The 16,475-nt window shown below is 36.2% G+C and overlaps 1 protein-coding gene across 4 annotated transcripts in view; it reads left to right on the top strand.

Annotated features, from left to right (window-relative positions):
- LOC119635387 (homeotic protein spalt-major) overlaps window positions 1-15,327 on the top strand; it is a 37,626-nt gene extending 22,299 nt beyond the window's left edge. For 2 of the 4 annotated variants that reach the window (XM_038030191.1, XM_038030189.1), the window contains exons 2-7: window positions 4,368-7,076; window positions 7,733-7,956; window positions 12,360-12,816; window positions 12,886-13,163; window positions 13,361-13,540; window positions 14,731-15,327. In XM_038030191.1, coding sequence (XP_037886119.1) covers window positions 4,385-7,076; window positions 7,733-7,956; window positions 12,360-12,816; window positions 12,886-13,163; window positions 13,361-13,540; window positions 14,731-15,198 — 4,299 coding nt within the window. In that variant the 5' untranslated portion in view covers window positions 4,368-4,384 and the 3' untranslated portion in view covers window positions 15,199-15,327. The remainder of the gene's footprint in view (window positions 1-4,367; window positions 7,077-7,732; window positions 7,957-12,359; window positions 12,817-12,885; window positions 13,164-13,360; window positions 13,541-14,730) is intronic. The other 2 variants (XM_038030190.1, XM_038030192.1) reach the window with 2 other exon arrangements.
- The last annotated feature ends 1,148 nt before the right edge of the window (window positions 15,328-16,475 follow it).

Raw genomic sequence — 16,475 nt, 5'->3', positions numbered from 1 at the left:
TGTATGTGTGTATGCGTGCGTATATTTGTGTTTATGCTTATGGAGCCGTGTTATCTTCATTGTGAAGAGCAAGTTGTTGTGTGAGGTAAGCGCGACTAAGCATAATTAATGCTAAAAATAATTCACGCAAATACAGGCCATAATTTTATATGTTTTTGTTTATATTGCTGACTTTATCCTGGACTATGCAAAATTATTGCTTCGATGCATGCTTCGATGTATGCGTGCATGTGTGAGTACGTAAGAGAGAAAGAGTATTTTGGCATTTAGTCTATATTACATAAAAATTTGTGGCCTGATCTTAACTTGAGCTTTGAAACGGGAGACAAAGCAGAAGTTGAAAAATGCCCGTATTAATTAATGTTACTGAGATTAAATGCACTTAAATGCATACAATTTGTGTGCAATGCTCGGTTATGGCCTCTCTTCCTTTTTCTTTTCTTTTGTTTTTCTTTTTTTTTGGTGGTGTTGCGGCCGATTCTTCTTAACCTGTTATTTTATTGGTTTTTTTTTTTTCTTTTTTTTTTGCCTTTTTCTTAATATTACATTTTAGTTTTGTTAGCCTTATCAGAGCTACTGCTCAATTCAAAGATTCTAGTTGAACTTTAATGAACTTTTGCGTATACGTGCAATATTCGTTATACAGCAAGCATAACTTGCATTTTAAATTTTATGTTGCAAGTAAATGAGAGAAATAATCACAAAAAAAAGTGAACGGAAAACTTCTACTATATAGCCTTTAATTCAAATTCATATTGTCTGCTATTGGTTCACATCTCCTTTGCTCTCCTGCGATGTATATGACGATCTTGACAAGAGTACCTCGTTTCCTTTTGTCATTTTGCTTGCAATCAAAAGAAATATCAAGACGTCTTGTCATAAGGTTATCAAGAATAACTTACTGACATTAAACTTGGGTTCTTTTGAAGTGTAAAATTCAAAATTTGCTTTAATGCATAGGGTCGGTATTTTAAGGTACGAGGTACTTAAAATGCAATTGCAGCAAAGTAAGAAAATAGATTTGTGTAAAGTTATTGAAGTTACAAGAAATTACGATGCGAATTGCTTTCCACTGTTGCCAGATTGAGATTTATGTTAGCAAATCTGAAAAATATACTAAACTTAAACAAAACTTCTGTAATTATATGAATGTACTACGTGGTATAAGAAAAAAATTCATATAGTTTCAGGCAGTAAATCTGCCCGACAATCGGTTCTTGCCATTAAAACTCAGCCATATATGTTAGAGATCAAATTTAGTTTCAGTAAATAAATTTCAAACCTAATTCAATTAATTTTTTTTTTTTTGCTTTGGATGCCCAGTCACATGGATACCCGCTTCTTTCAGTCTGCTACTTATCAAAAATCGAGCTCTGATCCCGCATTCACGATTCACACGCAACATTCAGTTTTATATTGACAACAACACTGAATAACTCAATTCATTATATATTTAAGCTCCATAGATAAGCGGTGTGACGATGATCAACCTGTTGTCCACTTGAGTATCCGAGTAAATAGCAACCGCGACTACCAAGTCGAAGTTTCGTGGGTTCAAATCTCGCGTAGTAGAGTTTATTTTTATCGTAGTGGTAGTGAGGGTTTAGTCGGTAAAGCCATTACAAATTGAAAACACAGGTCCATTTACAAGCCCAACTCTTTATCTCTTTCCTCACTTGTTTCCGACCAAACAGGGCAATGTGCCCGAGCGGTTAATCATATTTAAAACAAAAAAAGAAAAAATAAATTGCAGGCCTAGACGGCCTTATTGGGAGGCTAATATTTAACCACATCAGATGCAACGATCGCCGGTATACAATCAACATAATAAAGAGCCTAAGACGGCCTTATTGAGGGGCTAATATTCAGTCACACCAGATACAAAGATCATGTGTATAAAGTAAATATATTAGTTTGGGGAAAAAGAAATCCATTATTTTTTCGGTAGATGGCTGCACAGATAGATTTCTCGTAAAGTATCGATCAAACAATTTCATATTTATGCTCGTTGGAAAGGTGACATTTCGCAGTAAAAAAAATTCTTTTGCTGTTTTTTGTTTGGTGCATTCAGTTGTGAGTTACAGCGTGTTAAAAATGGAAGTGAACAAAGAGAAAATTCGGTACATTTTACAGTTTTTCTTTGACAAAGGCGAAAATGCAAGCCAGGCGGCTAAAATTGTGAATGGTGTTTATGGTTCCGATACTGTAACAACCAATTATGCGCAATTTTGGTTTCGTAGATTCCGTTCAGGAATTTTTGATGTTAGGCCGCAGGTAGGCCGGTCGTCGAAAATGTCGATAAAATCGGAGAAATGATCGAAATTGACCGGCATGTTAGCAGTCGTAACATCGCCCAGGAACTAAAAATCGAGCATAAAACAGTTTTAAACCATTTACACAAAGCTGGATTCAAAAAGAAGCTCGATGTTTGGGTGCCACACCAATTAACAGAAAAAAACATGATGGATCGAATTTCCATCTGCGAAGCCTTGGCCAAACGGAATGAGATAGACCCATTTCTTAAACGGATGGTGGCTGGAGATGAGAAATGGATCACATACGATAACCCTGTGCGAAAACGATCGTAGTCAAAGAGCGGTGAAGCACCTCAAGCGGTGGTCAAACCAGGACTAACGGCCAGGAAGGTTTTGCTATGCATTTGGTGGGACTGGAAGGGGATTATTTATTATGAGTTGCTTCCATATGGCCACACGCTAAATTCGGATCTCTACTGTCGACAACTGGACCGTTTGAAGATAGCGATTGACCAGAAACGGCCAGAATTGGCCAACAAGAGAGATGTCGTGTTCCACCAGGACAACGCTAGGCCACAAACATCTACAGTGACTCGCCAGAAACTTCGGGAGCTTGGTTGGGAAGTTTTAATGCATCCGCCATACAGTCCGGACTTGGCACCAAGCGATTATCATCTTTTTCTTGCATTGCAAAATTTCTTTAATGATAAAAAATTGGAATCTAGGGAGGATTGTGAAAATCGACTACTAGAGTTTTTTGCAAATAGAGACCAGGACTTCTATGAGAGAGGCATTTTGAAGTTTAAAATGGCAGCAAATCATACAACAAAACGGTGCATATTTGACCCAAATCGGACAATCCGAAGCATGTTACATAAAGTCCTGAAGTTCATATAAAAATAATGGACTTCTTTTTCCCCAAACTAATAATAAAGAACTTCTCATGCACGTGGAATGAAAACTCCGCTCAGTAACTTCATTACACATCAGGCAAAGAAGTTCGTGTTTCCAATGAACTTTTTCCACTTAGCACAGCACACCCCATTGCTGATTAGTTCAGTTTTAGAAGAAGAAGATGAAGATATTCGAGCAAACATAACTAGTTTTGACTTTACTACATCGTTGACAATATTCAAGGGAAGCAGGGGTTGTGTCAATTTAAAATAAGGTTTATTTTACTTTTTTGAATGCCATAAATGCACATACGTAAAATCTACTCTAATTTATTGGATACAGTCATGAAAAAAATATGGGGTAGTGATGAAAGTTCTCACCAAGAGACCCAGACAGCGAACGGATTCAACTGTATGATATAAACTTCTGTTGAGCCTTACTATCGAGAAAATTGAGGGAAATCAATGTCCTTACATAAGTAAATGTACAGCATACGTCTATGAATGAGTTATAAAATGATAGACACGTGAAGGATTTAACACCTCGATACCATGTGCTCTCATACAGAACACGTATAGATATGCAATATGATGTCCCAGAATATTGATTTTGCGGTGATTTGCGCTGACGATGCTAGTTTGAATGGGTTCTATAAAATATTCTTGATTGTTTTGGTTTTTAGAACTTATCTGTGTCGGAAACAATTTCATTATCAACTCTCGACCAACAACTGTACATATACGAATTAGCAATTGCTCACAAATTATTCTAAAAAATAAATCAATAAATTATTTTCCGAGCGCATAAGAATAACGACACAGCTACAAACCAACAATGTGGTCAGAAATGTAGAAATCCCAGTGAGTTCAATAACAGACAATTTCACATCAATTCCGCCAAAAAGTGGTCTAATCATATGCAAAATAAAAAGAAAATAAATAAATAAATAAAAATACGTTCATAAGCCGGCACTAGGATATTCATATATTCATTTTATAAATTTATCATGAATTTGTATTGTGCTAGAATTGTCCACAATATAAGAAACATATGCGTGAATAAATAGAGCCATTAATGAGTTCAAAGATTTGTTTGCATTTCTGTTTATTGCGCAAGAAATCTTTGTAATGTGATGATTTGTCTTCTCAGTTGCACATATATGGATAAATAATCCAAGAATTTTAAGCTTAGTAGCAAATATATTCTTTTTCGTTTCAGTTAGCATTTGAAAAAAGATGTGTTCGATTTTTCATAACCGCATTAATTATCGCGATACCACCAGTGCTAGCAATTCATCGGGAAGTTCTTCGTCATTGACCAAAGATATAGAAGCTGATCGTAACAATAATGATAACGATACCGCAATAATGTCTGTGAAAACCGAGAGTCCCGATCATGCCAAGGACAATAGAAAAAATCTTGAGAATAATGTTGAAAGTCAAATTGATCAGGCGGGTATCGCAGAAGAGGGCGCTGAAGATGAGCAAGATGAAGCGATCAATTGCGATAGAGATCAAGCGTTGGATCTATCTGTACTTCCGAATGGTTTATCCACGAGCCGAAGTCACGTAGCTTTAGAAAGTTTACAGCACACAAAAGTAGCGGTAGCTCAATTTGCAGCAACGGCCTTGGCGACATCACAATGTCTAAGTGAAGCAAGACCAGATTTGACAGCCATTTTCAATGCGCAGCGTCAACATCTAATACAATTGCAATTTATACAGCATCTGCAAAGTCAGCTGAAGAAAAGAGATCATCGGACACATATTTCCCAAGACGAGGAAGATGATGATGACCGCGATATAGAAGAGCTTTCAGAATCATCTGAAGCTAAGGATACGGCAAATGTAGAAGAATTAGATTTAAGTCAGAAAAGGTCATCAGAACACTGTGCTAAGGAAACTAATGAATGCATTAATAAATCCAAAGATATTGTGCAAGTCAAAAATTATCTAGACATAGAGAATACCAAGACTGAAGAATCAAGTGCAATTGTGGGTGATAGTTCAGGTGATAAGCCCTCAGTGGGAGCAGACGGCAATAGTTTTCAACCATTAATGTGTAGCATTAGCTCATCATTGGCATCTAGTATTATAACCAATCATGATCCTCCACCCGCCCCCGATGAACCAAACTGTCTGGAAGTATTGCAAAGGCGTACCGAAGAAGTCTTGGACTCGGCATCACAAAGTTTACACGCCTCTCAAATGCAAGACGAGTACGAGTACGGGCAAAAAGATGGCCAGGGAAGAGGTGAAATTTTTAAGCACCGATGTAAATACTGTGGAAAAATATTCGGCTCATTTTCGGCCCTACAAATACATTTACGGTCTCATACAGGCGAACGGCCCTTTCAGTGCAATGTTTGTGGCAGTAAATTTACAACAAAAGGAAATTTGAAAGTCCACTACCAAAGACATACACAAATATACCCGCCCATTCTGCTGCCACCGGGTGTAGGGCCTCCGCCACCACCTCCGCCACCGCCACCAACGGAACTCTCATCACCTATTATGGGAGCAATGGGACCTTTGGTGCCTTTGTCTCTGAGAATGACATTCGTTGAAAAGTCAGCTCTGAAAGAGCCAGCTGAAATTAATGAAAGTTCTCGGAATTCCAAAGATGAAATTACGGTAATAGAGTCTCAGCAGCCGGAACTGTCTAGAGTAGAAATTTCCCAGCCACAGCAGCAAGAAGAACGACCTGAAGATCTAAGCAAACCAATTAACGAGACCGAACTAAAACCGAAACCTTTGGTGAGGGTAAAAACTCCACAAGCTTTAATGGATCCAAGTCTTGAAAACTCAATAGAAAAAGCTGAAAGACCAATGCCTTCTCTGACACCGAAGCGAAATCACAATCAGAGGAAGCGTGGATCTAGCAACGCCACTCCCCCACAAGAATTGCGCAAAGCCCATGCCTCCAATTTGGAAAATGAGATACCCGAACATCACTTGTCAAAAATTTTCCGACGTTCGTCGCTGTCGCGCAATAGCAGCTTAGAGCACTTGTCAAGTGATTATACTCAGATGGACAGTTATTTAGATAAGTCATGGGAAGATCTCATAGAAATAGATACGACATCGGAAACATCAAAATTGCAGCAATTAGTGGATAATATCGAAAATAAACTTACAGATCCAAATCAATGCATATTTTGCCAGAAAGTTATGTCATGCCGTAGCTCTTTGCAAATGCATATCCGTACCCATACAGGCGAACGTCCCTTTCGATGTAAAATATGTGGACGAGCGTTCGCTACTAAGGGTAATTTGAAAGCACATATGAGTATACATAAAATCAAACCACCCATGCGTAGTCAATTTAAATGCCCGGTGTGTCATCAGAAATTTTCCAATGGCATAATTTTACAACAACACATCAGAATACATACCATTGACGAGGGATCGATAGGAGGACCAGGCATGATGGGCACAACTGCAGATATGGCTGCTGCAATAGCTGAACACAATAACAGATTAAGGGCGCATATGGAATCGATGGCTTTGGAAGATCAGAATTCTAATAAATCGATGGGAGCTTCAGATAACTTCGATTTCTCTACAACTTCTGAATATTCGGGTCAAAGGTCAGAATCATCGCAAGGAGATTTCGATGAGTATATGACTATGGAAAGTACGGACGATTCGCGGGAGAACTCTTCCTCTGTTACGCCTTTAGATAAACGAAGCCCTGAAGAAGTTGACGACAAAGCAGAATCGGAGCATATGGATTACACTGACATGGCTGGAGCAATTGACTTATCTTCACGTAGCGGAGCGGCGACGAAACATTTAGATAATCTGCCGTCCGTTTTGGGTATGCCGCCTAATTTTTGGCTAATGGCTGCCGCCCGAGAAGAAATGCAAACATTAGGTGCTCAAGGCAAATTTCCCCTATTACCCTTCGGGCCGCTGGGATTCATGAGTAAGTAACGAAAATTACTAACCTATACCAATCGAAAAAGATTAAATAAATTTCTTCTCTTTGCCTACTGGTTGGTTGCACTAATAAAATAATTTCAAAAACTTTCTGTCACAGGAAGAGATTCAAGTCGTAATTTTCGTCTTGTCTGAGTGCTTTAATGTACGTAACGTAATATTTGCTTTAAAGAAAATGATAAAAACATTTTGTCTGATACCTTTGACCCCAAGCAGTTATTTTGCAAAGCAGGCACCAAAAGTGTTTCCCGATTTTCGAAGCAAAAAACACGACATAATTCAATTGAAGCGAAACAAAGAATTTTCACACATTTCGAGATTTATTTTTATAAACACTTTCCGAATTCATCTTATAACGCACGCACATTTAATATACTGTTTAAAAGTTTTCTGTATGCGTTTGTATTCTATATGTTCCATGACTCGTGCGATTTCGTATTCTGCGGCGTCATTATGTCACAACATTTTACTACAAAACAAAATTTATGTTCATTATGTTCGCATTGCATTAATTAAAACAAAATAAATAAAACTGAAACTACAACACTGCTAAACAATATTAAAGTGTAATTAAATTTATATCTCTTTTTCCGTTAACGCAAGGCGCTCTATACGTTGTATTCCGTTTTTATATTCACACAGGTTTACAGCCTCCAGCTCATATCTGCCAATTCTGTTTTAAACTATTCCCGACCACAGCAGCTTTGGAATCTCACATACACACCGAGCACACCAAAGACGATGCAACTCTATTATCTGCCACAATATCAACATCTGTTACCGCCACAGATAATACCAGCAATATTTCAACTATTGCCAACAACTCCAACTGTGATAGAAGAGAAAATTCACTATTTAATGCTAAGGTAAGCGTGTGGCTGCAAATAGATAAACGCAAAACAATTTCATATTTTTAATAACGACGGGTTAAACAGCAGCTTGGACTTTTTAGAAAAAGTTCAATGCATCGAATATTTCTCGTACCGAACAAATGGGAAAATTAGTTGCACATTTGTCTATACCGCGGCCACCCACATGAGCATGAAATAAGTTTTGTTCTAAAATATTTAGGCGCTATCACGGAACTCAAACTCTTATATGGAGAGCAAGTCTAACCTTCCAATATGCGGGCTTTCATGAAAGTTATGGCTTTGCATAAAAATAATGTGTATTTTTTGGTGTATTATTACCAAAACGAGTAAATAACTACACTAGGCGAAGTGGTGTAAGGTCTATGATGGCCGACGCTGCCCAACGATCTTACGTACAGAGCGACTTTTGTCGAGAAATTTTGAACTTACGACTTCACAATATTCTCTTTTTGGAAAAGGGCGCTCTGCGAAAAAGTGAATCGATCCAAACTGTTTTGATTTAGCGTTGGCCGCCGTGGTGAAAGCACGTCAGTGTACCAAATTCTATCAAAATATCTCAAAAATTGCGACTCGTAGCTTAAACACTCCTTTACATGCACAGACCTCAAACGAGCAGACAGACGGACAGGCAGGCGAGATCGATATAGAAAATGACTCTGAATCGATCGAAGTAATAATGTATGGGTCTATCTTAAGCCCTTCTGCGTGTTACACTAACGTGTGTCCGCACTAACTTAATATACCCTGTACCACGAGTGTAGTGTAGAGTAGGCTATTAATAGTGTAGTCTAGCAATAAAGAGAACAATTTGCCTTATTAAAAAAATATTTAGATTGAAAAGGAAACAACAAACATTTATGTTAGTAATTCATTAGAGGGAATTTGATGTCCTTTTTTAACTAAACACGAAAAGACTTTCTTCAAAATAAAAAGTCAATGTAATGAAACCAAGTTAGAAATGCTAGGTATATGCTTAGTGTTTTTGCAGATTTCCTTGTTTGAAGTTTAGTGTCGCACTCGACAAAAACGATGTAGATGTCGTGTAAAGTTGGCCTTTTTCATTTGGCTTCACTCTCGTAAACCATTTAAGAAAGAAAGAAAGTCATGTTTCTTGCTTACGATTGCCGTAATTCCTTTTCTCCATAAAGCCGCACCTTGGCATCACTTACGCGGCTATACAAAACTAAAGCAATTGCCATTGTCCTGCGAATTCTATATATTGTGCGGCAACTATTGCCCCATTTCTGCTTATAGAAAACACTAACATTGGCAATAATTCTCGACGCATGGAAAACGCTGCTTTAAAATGCAGTTCACTGTCCCAAGTTAATTAAGAATATATGACGATTTCCTAAAAAAAAAAAACATGAGCAGTTTTTTTAACTTGTAAGACCAAACTCCTTAGCTCAATCTTTCTAACGCAGCAAAACCTTTTTGTTATACATTTTTGCTCCCGCCAAGTGTCAATAGCTTTAGCTGGGAACCATCAATATGTAAAGCAATTTTTTGCAAAATATCTCGAGTTTTTTTTAAAAGTGCAAGAACAAAGCAGATTTTATAATCAGAATGCTTTCCCTAATCGTAGATATTTTATGAAAAATAATTTCGAACGCAATTTTCTTAAGAATTTTACACACAACACTATGAATGTACCAAACGTTAATTACCTTAACTATGTACAAATGAACATCTGCCTAAATATACTTTTCATGTTTGTAGCTTGGGCTAAAGTGTTTCATTAGCCAAAGGAATGTTTTCTCCTCGTTTAAATCTACGCAATACATCAGTTATTGCTAAACGCAATTAATAATCTCATCATAATTTGTATTATGTCAACCATATATGAAAATATGCGAATATACGTAAGTAACTTATACATATAACCGCACCATAAAATCGTTAACTTGCGTAAGTTTTTCTTATTCCATGAATTTCATATATCTCGTTTTATTTCTACATCAGTATGTATGTGTGTATGCGCGCGTATGTGCTCAAAATCCTTTTAAGGCTATCGTGCCATTCAAAGTGTTCATCTTTTAACGTAATGTGTGTATTGCGTTGCGTTGCGTTGAGCTTTCTGTATATTACGCACTTCTTCTTACATACTTTAATTTCTTTGGTTTTATTGCTGCCGAAGAGAGATAGTGAAGAGAAGAGTAGGCAGAAAAAAGTAGTAACATTTTAATTAATGTCTGTCATTTACTTCATTGTTTTGTATTTAATAAAGCGGTCTTTTAGCAGTAAAGCTGAACTCCTCTACTCTCTTTTTCTTCCCCTTTCAATCTTTACGAGCTATTACGGGCTGTTGTATGTATGTTTGCGGTTAGTTAATAGGGCTTGCTTAAGTTTCGTTATTGAAGTTAGTTATTATTCATAAAACTTTACTGTAGGTGGAGGCTTTCCAGTTATTTGTTAATTTGTGCTTAATTTTATGAGAATAGAAAACTTCAAATTTAAGTAAGGTTCGCTTTAAGTCCTCCACACTTCATTAAAGTCAAATTGTTCGCCTTTCCTCCGCGTATAGTTAGTGTATTATATTTAATTTTGTAATTTGTTATTTAGGTTAACTAGGTTTCAAATTTCAATCGAGTTACGGTATACATATATAAGAAATATATCTACGTCGGCCCCTTTTAAAGCATAGAGATCCCTAGTAACTGATATGGTTACCTAAACGCCATTCTGCTTATCTTTCTTACTAAAGGCAAAATGCCGTATGAGTAGCCAGGTGGGTAAGATCCGCGACTACCAAGTCAGTGTTCGCGGGTTTAAATTCCAGCGCTGTAGGGCATACTTGATCGTAGCTCTACTGAATGTTCAGTCGGTAAAGTCGTAACCCTGAGCGAATCGGGCGCGCATTTTAATTGTCTTTCGCCGTTTATTTCTGGCAATGGCCGAGTTGTCGCTTAAAAAAAAAAGAAGAAAAACCGCGAAATGGCGTAGACAGTTTAAAAAGTCTTCTCTTCTTAAAAATAATCACAGATTTCTTAACGAATCGGGACTTGGCCGTGCACGGGTTCTTCCGAAGGAATTTGCCCTAAATCATTTGCAATTGTTAAGCTAATCTTTCGACTGCAAAATTGCTGTTGAGTAGGTTCGCCAAATTACGCGGCCGCTTACTGGTCATCAACAGCTTCAAACAAGCCCCCATTTGGATGATATTAAGAATTCCACATTACTTGGAAGGGCGGTAAGGCTTATTCACAAAGATCGCCATAATCCCAAAAACGTTCCACTTATCTGCACCGCCAGGTAGAGCGCAAAGTTATTAGTGCGCATGATTACCACCCAGACTTTGCTTTTGCCAATTGCGAAAATCAAGGTGAAATGTTGCAATGCGATACGAGATTAGATCCGTACAGGTCAAGTACAAATATGAGTGTGTTTCCCATACAGTTAGTTAATTAAGAAACGCAGTAATATCAAATTGTAATGGATTGGATATCTGTGCACGTTTTGCTTCACAATTAATAATTAGTGACACAAGTGTAGGTTTTCTACCGAAATCTTTCAGCTATCTGTCAGCAACGTCTAAAACGAATGTATCTTCTTTTTTTGCATGTTAGCGGCGATTTTATAATTTCAACAGCCGAATAATGTTTATAGTTATGCTAAATTTTTCGCTTAAAAACAAATGACAAGACATTAAATATTAATATGAGAACTAAAAGAATTGAAAAAATGTATTAATAACATAAACAAAAGAAGAAAAGTTGACAACTCGAGATATGTGTATTGTGATGACGCTAGAAATGCAAATATTTGTCACACTAACGAATCCTTACAGTGTCTAGTGCAGACAACACTAGCGAGCACCAGGTTATCATAAACTCATGAGAAGCACGTAAGCACACCAGAAAGCAAAATGATACATGCATACACACTATGCCAGACAGTTACGACAAAAACATGAAACAACCAAATAACAGCAGGAGAGCTCGTACATCATTTTAGTATGAATCTATTAAAAATTCCACTGACACAAAGATTAAATTATGTGTGTTTTTATTTCTCTTTTATTACGCATTCAATTTTGCAACCAAGTGATAGAGCATCCAAATAAAAAAAACAAAAAATAGAAAATAATGGAAATTATTAAAAGTTTGTCTAGCGCGTCTAATATTAACGCCACATTTAATTGGAAATGTACGCAAAAATTAACACTCAGCCCATTGTGTCTGCGTAGCAAACAATTTAAAAACTAAGACACCGAACATAAAGAATGATCATATGTTAAACGTAGACATAGAAAAATTGTTAGAGATGTTGTTACAGCGAACACTTCATAAGATATGATATGATCTACAACGGGATCATTATGATCAGACATTTAATAATAATGATGAGGAAATGTTTTTTACAAAATATTTGTGTATTTGCTTTTCATTTCTAATTAGCTCGCTTTGGGTTCGCGTATATTCGATAATAAATCTCCTCAAACTGAGGAAGAAGAACACCAACAACTAGAGCAAGATCAAAATTTTAATAAAACTTCAGTCAATCAAAACAAACAACAACAACAACAACAATCTTTACCAGACCCTTCATATAATGAGTTAGCTGCAAATATTAAAGAAGAGCCCATAACGGAATTAGAAGATAATCCCAAATCGCCTAAGCCATACGAGGACGAAGAAGATGAAATATATCACAGTTCTAATGCACCGACCCCAACATCACAATCTATTACTAATACTAGCGCGGCGACGAGCCATCAAAAATCTCCCACTTTATTGTCCGACCATAGTCACCACCACTCGCATCACCATCCTCAGCAGCACCACCACCACCACCACCATCATCATCATCATCCGACTGATGCTGCCGAACATTCTTTGATGAAAATGCAGATGCGTAAGTATCTTGACGGGTCGAAATTTTTGATTTGTATATACGTAGAATTTCTTGAACGTGAACTTATAGTATCTACAATTCCCCATCAATTGCCAAATTCTTTGCTGCATACAGAGACACATCGTTTCCCCGCTACGCCGTTGGATTTTCAACAAGCTTTAATGTCTGTGGGTCCTCCGACATCCAGTCTAGATCCCCCGGTTAATAATAAACATTTCTGTCACATTTGCCGACGCAATTTCAGTTCAAGTTCCGCGTTACAGATACATATGCGTACGCATACCGGTGATAAACCATTTCAGTGCAATGTATGCCAAAAAGCCTTTACTACTAAAGGTAATTTAAAGGTGAGTAGAAAAAAAGAAGCATAAACCATAATAATTCAAAACTTTGCTTAGTAACAATCGCAACTCTAACCTAGAAATTAAAATAAATGTTAGGCAGCTCTTCTTACAGTTATTGTTCTCCAAATTTCTACAAGTTTGATTTATTTTTTTGTTCTATTCTCAAAAACGCTCTTATTGGGCTTTTTAATTTCATTTAGGTTCACATGGGCACGCATATGTGGTCTAATCCCACATCCCGTAGAGGCAGACGTATGTCTTTGGAGTTACCTATGCATCGGCCAGGTGGTTCATTGGCATCGGATAATGAATTTATACCCCGCAGACCTGATATATTCTTTCCATACCTTCCGCCCTTTTTCAATGGTTTGCCGCACAAGGTAAGTTTTAAGTAAATTTTCACATTCTCAGTAGTTAAAAGCAAAAGGATAGATATTGTAAAAATAGCGCTTATGGACATCCTATATTCGATCTTGTAATGGAATTTTTTTAACTTATAAAAAAAAGTTTTAAAATTTATGGATTATGATCGGGTCGCTATTCTATGTCGATTATTTTTAAATTAGATTCAAATTTCATGTCGATAAATTGAAACAGTTGTGAGTGACAGAGGTAAAATTTCGAAATTTTTGTCTCTTTGATGTTTCTTCCTCTTTTGGTTTATTGGCAATTCAGGTCCATTTTGCGAGCAAATTTGCGAAATCAACCAAAACTTTATTTCATATTTTATAAAGTTAAGGTTTACACTCCACCCGTTCAGGAGCGTAAGTGCAATTGTTAAACCAAGACGGCTACGAAAATCAGGATAAAATTCATAAACGATTCATAAACAACAAACCAATGAATTCTTAAGAGATTCTTTCAAATTTTATTTATGTGATATTATTATTGTGTTATTATTATTAATTACGGGGATTGCGTAGCAGGTTTGTGATGCCATTGTCCGTCCGCTATAATCTCAGTACTGACCTTGAAATGAATTGTGCCGAAATTCATTAGGTTCGGCCATTAGTTCGTACGGTGCGTTCTATCTAAAAACCCTGTGAATTCGTTAATAGCCATCACACATCCGTATGGCTTCCTAGGAAGTTATTTAGTGCGTCAGCACGTGTTCCTAGGATGGCATGCAAATGTAGGATGTCATCTTACTATTTAGTGGTGTCTTAGGATTATGAGAAATACGAAATACGAAAATTGCAAGATGATCCAAATCTCGCATCGGTAAGAGCATTGAAGTAATTAATAATGACAACTAAAATCTATAAATATAAATGTACTTCCGTTAATAGCAAGCAAAATTCTTTCGAAATAAATCTTGATTACTGATTAATACTCTCTTAAAAGCAAAGCAAGAAAAAGATGTAAATAATCTTTAGCCGGACTTTGACATACCGCAGTTTAAAGTCGTGAGCAAAGTACTATCTTTTATCGACTTCAATCTAGAATTTCGTCTGAATCTTGAGGCCACACCACTTTTGTTGACCTACCCGATCAGCACAATATGAACAAAAGTTTCAAATTTATACGTAACCTTGGTATCTTTCTTTTATCATAACTCTTTTCATGGTAGCCTGGCGGCACTGATTTGAACACGAATGCATTTCCCACACAATTACCTTCCCAACATTTGGCAAATGGTGCTAATGGACCTCCAAAATATCCTACCAGCTTACCCCTACCATTTTCGCCTTTTTTGCAAAGCCCCTATAACTTCAATCCTATGCTGTCGACGCATTCGCAAACAAGCGAGCGACATCAACCGCATCATTATAACAATAAAATCACACCTCCCCGTAACGCTAGCGAAGACGAAGAGCCAAAGATTTGTTCCAGTCCACCAGGAAGCGGGGATCTTAAGCAGCAAGAACACGCTTCCAATGCTGTCTGGCCGTCATCATCATCATCGTCATCATCGTCAATAGCGACGTTGTTAAAAATTAAAACCGAAAACAATCAAAATGATATTAATTCCCATTTAGATAATAACGAAATTGAAAATAATAATAATAATAATAATAATAACGATATTCAAGAGTAAGGAAGACGATGGACGTAGGAAAGTTATAAAAATATTTTTGGAAAATGAAAAATATATATGAAATGTAGTATAGATTATTTGAAAAACATGGTTTTTGTGGAGTACATATCTTAAAAAGGAAAACTTAATAGAAATTATAATAAATTAAAAGAAAAAAAAAAAAAAATAAATAAATAAAAACGCTATCTATATACATATGAGATGAAAAGAAAATGTAATAATCAATAGTTTTAACGCCAAGAGACAGACACAGGTAAATATGTATGTATTATGTGTACTATAAAATATATATATATATATAATAATTTATTTTATTTATAATTAAATCACAAACACACCCACGTTTATCATAATCGTGCATTTAAGTGCATTATATTTTAGTTTCCAATTCCAAAACATTATTTAATTAATAATTTTATTGTTTAAGTTATTATATATACATATATATATATACAAGAAATAACTTCTAAAAAAAAAGAAAAGCAAGAAAACAAATTATTTCAAAAATTATATTAAAGTAAGCACATTAGAGCAAACTGTGGTAGAGTTGCAAATAAACAACGTATACATATATAAAAAATTATATAAAAAATTGAAGAAAAAGATATAAATAAATAGAAATTATGAAAACATAAAACTATAGAAATTTCATTTCATCTCTTATCACCACGTATTTGAATCAAAAAGAGGCCTTTAGAAAAGAAAAGAAGCTTTGCCACAGGATCTGCACTGCCCCTCGAGGTTGGCATTATATATTTTCAGGCTAATTTTTCCGTTGAAATAAGGATCAGATAAAATGCATATATTTTATTAAATTATGTAAGTCGTTCTATACTTGTCTACACCTGTATCGTCTGATGCTGAGAATCAAAAATACAAACCTACCACTGCGCTCATATACTTCACTATACTTTCATTTAATTTAAAACGATAACGCTTACAATTGCTACGAGAAGACGAAGAAGAGATAATTCTTAGAGAGCGATAAGAGTGAGAAATCTGATATAAATATTTATAAAATCCATCTAAAAAGGTCTTCGACACGAACACCTGAAAGACCACGTGCCTTATTCGTGGTTAATACAAAAGGAAGGAAATGAAGATGGTGTACATCGTTTTTGATTTTTTGCCTTCTCTAAAAGAGCGCATTGCAAATCCCGTATGTTGTATGCTTTATCGTAAAATAGGGATAGCAAGCTGATATCAACATATATGTTTTTAGCAAGATCAAGTTGGAAATTAGCGATAATTTTTTGTAGTACAAACCAATCGATGCC

This window comes from Glossina fuscipes, unplaced genomic scaffold (assembly GCF_014805625.2).
Source record: "Glossina fuscipes isolate IAEA_lab_2018 unplaced genomic scaffold, Yale_Gfus_2 26, whole genome shotgun sequence".
In the NCBI taxonomy this organism is placed as follows: Eukaryota; Metazoa; Arthropoda; class Insecta; order Diptera; family Glossinidae; genus Glossina; species Glossina fuscipes.
This window is presented reverse-complemented; position numbering and strand designations above follow the sequence as displayed.